This window comes from Ornithorhynchus anatinus, chromosome X1, assembly GCF_004115215.2.
Source record: "Ornithorhynchus anatinus isolate Pmale09 chromosome X1, mOrnAna1.pri.v4, whole genome shotgun sequence".
In the NCBI taxonomy this organism is placed as follows: domain Eukaryota; kingdom Metazoa; phylum Chordata; class Mammalia; order Monotremata; family Ornithorhynchidae; genus Ornithorhynchus; species Ornithorhynchus anatinus.
In genome coordinates this window covers 111,395,003-111,397,777 of record NC_041749.1, presented here as the reverse complement: position 1 = coordinate 111,397,777, position 2,775 = coordinate 111,395,003, and the positions used below count along the sequence as shown (strand labels likewise).

Genomic DNA, 2,775 nt, shown 5'->3' with positions numbered 1-2,775 from the left:
TATCCCGGCTAGACTACTGTGTCAGCCTTCTCTCTGATCTCCCTTCCTCCTCTCTCGCCCCGCTCCAGTCTATTCTTCACTCCGCTGCCCAGCTCATCTTCCTGCAGAAACTATCTGGGCATGTCACTCCCCTTCTTAAACACCTCCAGGGGTTGCCTATCGACCTCCACTCCAAACAAAAACTCCTCACTCTAGGCTTCAAGGCTCTCCATCACCTTGCCCCTTCCTACCTCTCCTCCCTTCTCTCTTTCTACTGCCCACCCCGCACGCTCCGCTCCTCCGCCGCCCACCTCCTCACCGTCCCTCGGTCTCGCCTATCCCGCCATCGACCCCAGGGCCACGTCCTCCCGCGGTCCTGGAATGCCCTCCCTCCTCACCTCCGCCAAACTAATTCTCTTCCCCTCTTCAAAACCCTACTTAAAACTCACCTCCTCCAAGAGGCTTTCCCAGACCGAGCTCCCCTTCTCCCTCTACTCCCTCTACCGCCCCCACTTCACCTCTCCGCAGTTTAACCCTCTTTTCCCCCCATTTCCCTCTGCTCCTCCCCCTCTCCCTTCCCATCCCCTCAGCACTGTACTCATCTGCTCAACTGTATATATTTTCATTACCCTATTTATTTTGTTAATGAAATGTACATCGCCTCGATTCTATTTAGTTGCCATTGTTTTTACGAGATGTTCTTCCCCTGACTCTATTTATTGCCATTGTTCTTGTCTGTCTGTCTCCTCCGATTAGACTGTAAGCCCGTCAAACGGCAGGGACTGTCTCTATGTGTGGCTCAATGGAAAGAGCACGGGCTTTGGAGTCAGAGTTCATGGGTTCGAATTCCAGCTCGGCCACTTGTCAGCTGTGTGACTTTGGGCAAGTCACTTAACTTCTCTGTGCCTCAGTTACCTCATCTGTAAAATGGGGATTAAGACTGTGAGCCCCACGTGGGACAACCTGATTCCCCTGTGTCTACCACAGCGCTTAGAACAGTGTTCGGCACATAGTAAGCGCTTAATAATAATAATAATAATGTTGGTATTTGTTAAGCGCTTACTATGTGCCGAGCACTGTTCTAAGCGCTGGGGTAGACATAGGGGAATCAGGTTGTCCCACGTGGGGCTCACAGTCTTAATCCCCATTTTACAGATGAGGGAACTGAGGCACAGAGAAGTTAAGTGACTTGCCCACAGTCACACAGCCGACAAGTGGCAGAGCTGGGATTCGAACTCATGAGCCCTGACTCCAAAGCCCATGCTCTTTCCACTGAGCCACGCCACTTAACAAATACCAACATCATCATTATCTGTTGCCGACTTGTTCATTCCAAGCGCTTAGTACAGTGCAGAGGCACATAGTAAGCGCTCAATAAATACTATTGAATGTAAAATGGGGATTAAGACTGTGAGCCCCACGTGGGACAACCTAATTACCCTGTATCTACCCCAGTGCTTAGAACAGTGCTTGGCACGTAGTAAGCGCTTAACAAATACCACAATTATTATTATTATATGGAAAATCACCTTCAAAAATACGCTTTTCTGGTGAAGTTACAACTGATCTCTCTTTAGTTGATTTTATTTCAAATGCCCACATTTTTGCCGCATTTTTCTCCCAGCAGATATCTGAGACAGATGGAAAGGGGAAACCACACTAGCTCTGAGTTCCTCCTTTTAGGATTTTCTGGCAATTCGGAGCAGCAACAGTTCACCTTCGGGCTGTTCCTGTGGATGTACTTGACTGGGTTGTTAGGAAATCTGCTCATCATCCTGACCATCAGATCTGTCTCGCATCTGCACACCCCCATGTATTTCTTCCTGAGCCACCTGTCCTTCGTCGATCTCTGCCTCACGACCACCACGGTCCCCAAGATGCTGTTCAACATCCAGACCCGGAAGAAAACCATCTCTTACGCCGGCTGCCTGAGCCAGATGTACTTCTTCATTTTTCTTGGACTGATGGACAGTTTCCTCCTGACGGTAATGGCGTATGACCGCTACGAGGCCATCTGCCACCCTTTACATTACTCTCTGATCATGAGCCCCCAGCTCTGTGTCTTCCTGGTGGCCGGGGCCTGGTTTATCACTTTTCTCCATGCCCTGTTGCACACTGTCCTGACCGCTCAGCTCTCTTTCTGTGGAGACAACAAAATCCCTCACTTCTATTGTGATCTCACCGCCCTGCTCGAGCTTTCCTGCTCTGACACCACCACTAATGAGGTGGTGATTTTCACGGTAGCTGGACTGCTAGGAATAGCTCCTCCAATGTGTATCCTTGCTTCCTACGCCTGCATCGTCTCTGCTCTGCTGAAGCTTCCCTCTGCCAGGAGCAAGAGGAGAGCCTTCTCCACCTGCAGTTCTCACTTCACTGTGGTCACGCTGTTCTATGGTGCTGGCCTGGGGGTGCATTTCCATCCCACATCCTCCCACTCCAAGTACGAGGACTTAGTAGCATCTGTGATGTACACGGTGGTCACTCCCATGTTGAACCCGCTCATCTATAGCCTGAGAAACGAGGACATGAAGGGGGCCCTGAGAAAACTCTTCTTAGGAAAACAGTCTTTGCTCTAAAACTCTGAGTTCTGTTCCTGGGATTTGGTGTTTTGACGACAAGCAGAGCCACCTAGGATTTTGGGGGTGGATTTTCAGTGACCTCTGATTTCCATGATTCCATTAGAGCTATAAATAGCTGTTATGTTTGTGCAAGATGTAGTTCATTTATTCATTCAATCGTATTTAATGAGCGCTTACTGTTTGCAGAGCACTGTACTAAGTGCTTGGAAAGTACAAT

General features: G+C 49.3%; 1 protein-coding gene across 1 annotated transcript; it reads left to right on the top strand.

The window, feature by feature from the left end:
• Positions 1–1,619: 1,619 nt before the first annotated feature.
• Positions 1,620–2,555, top strand: LOC114806548 (olfactory receptor 1G1-like). Its single transcript, XM_029051578.1, has one exon. The coding sequence runs from the start codon at positions 1,620–1,622 to the stop codon at positions 2,553–2,555; it is 936 nt and encodes a 311-aa protein (XP_028907411.1).
• Positions 2,556–2,775: the final 220 nt, after the last annotated feature.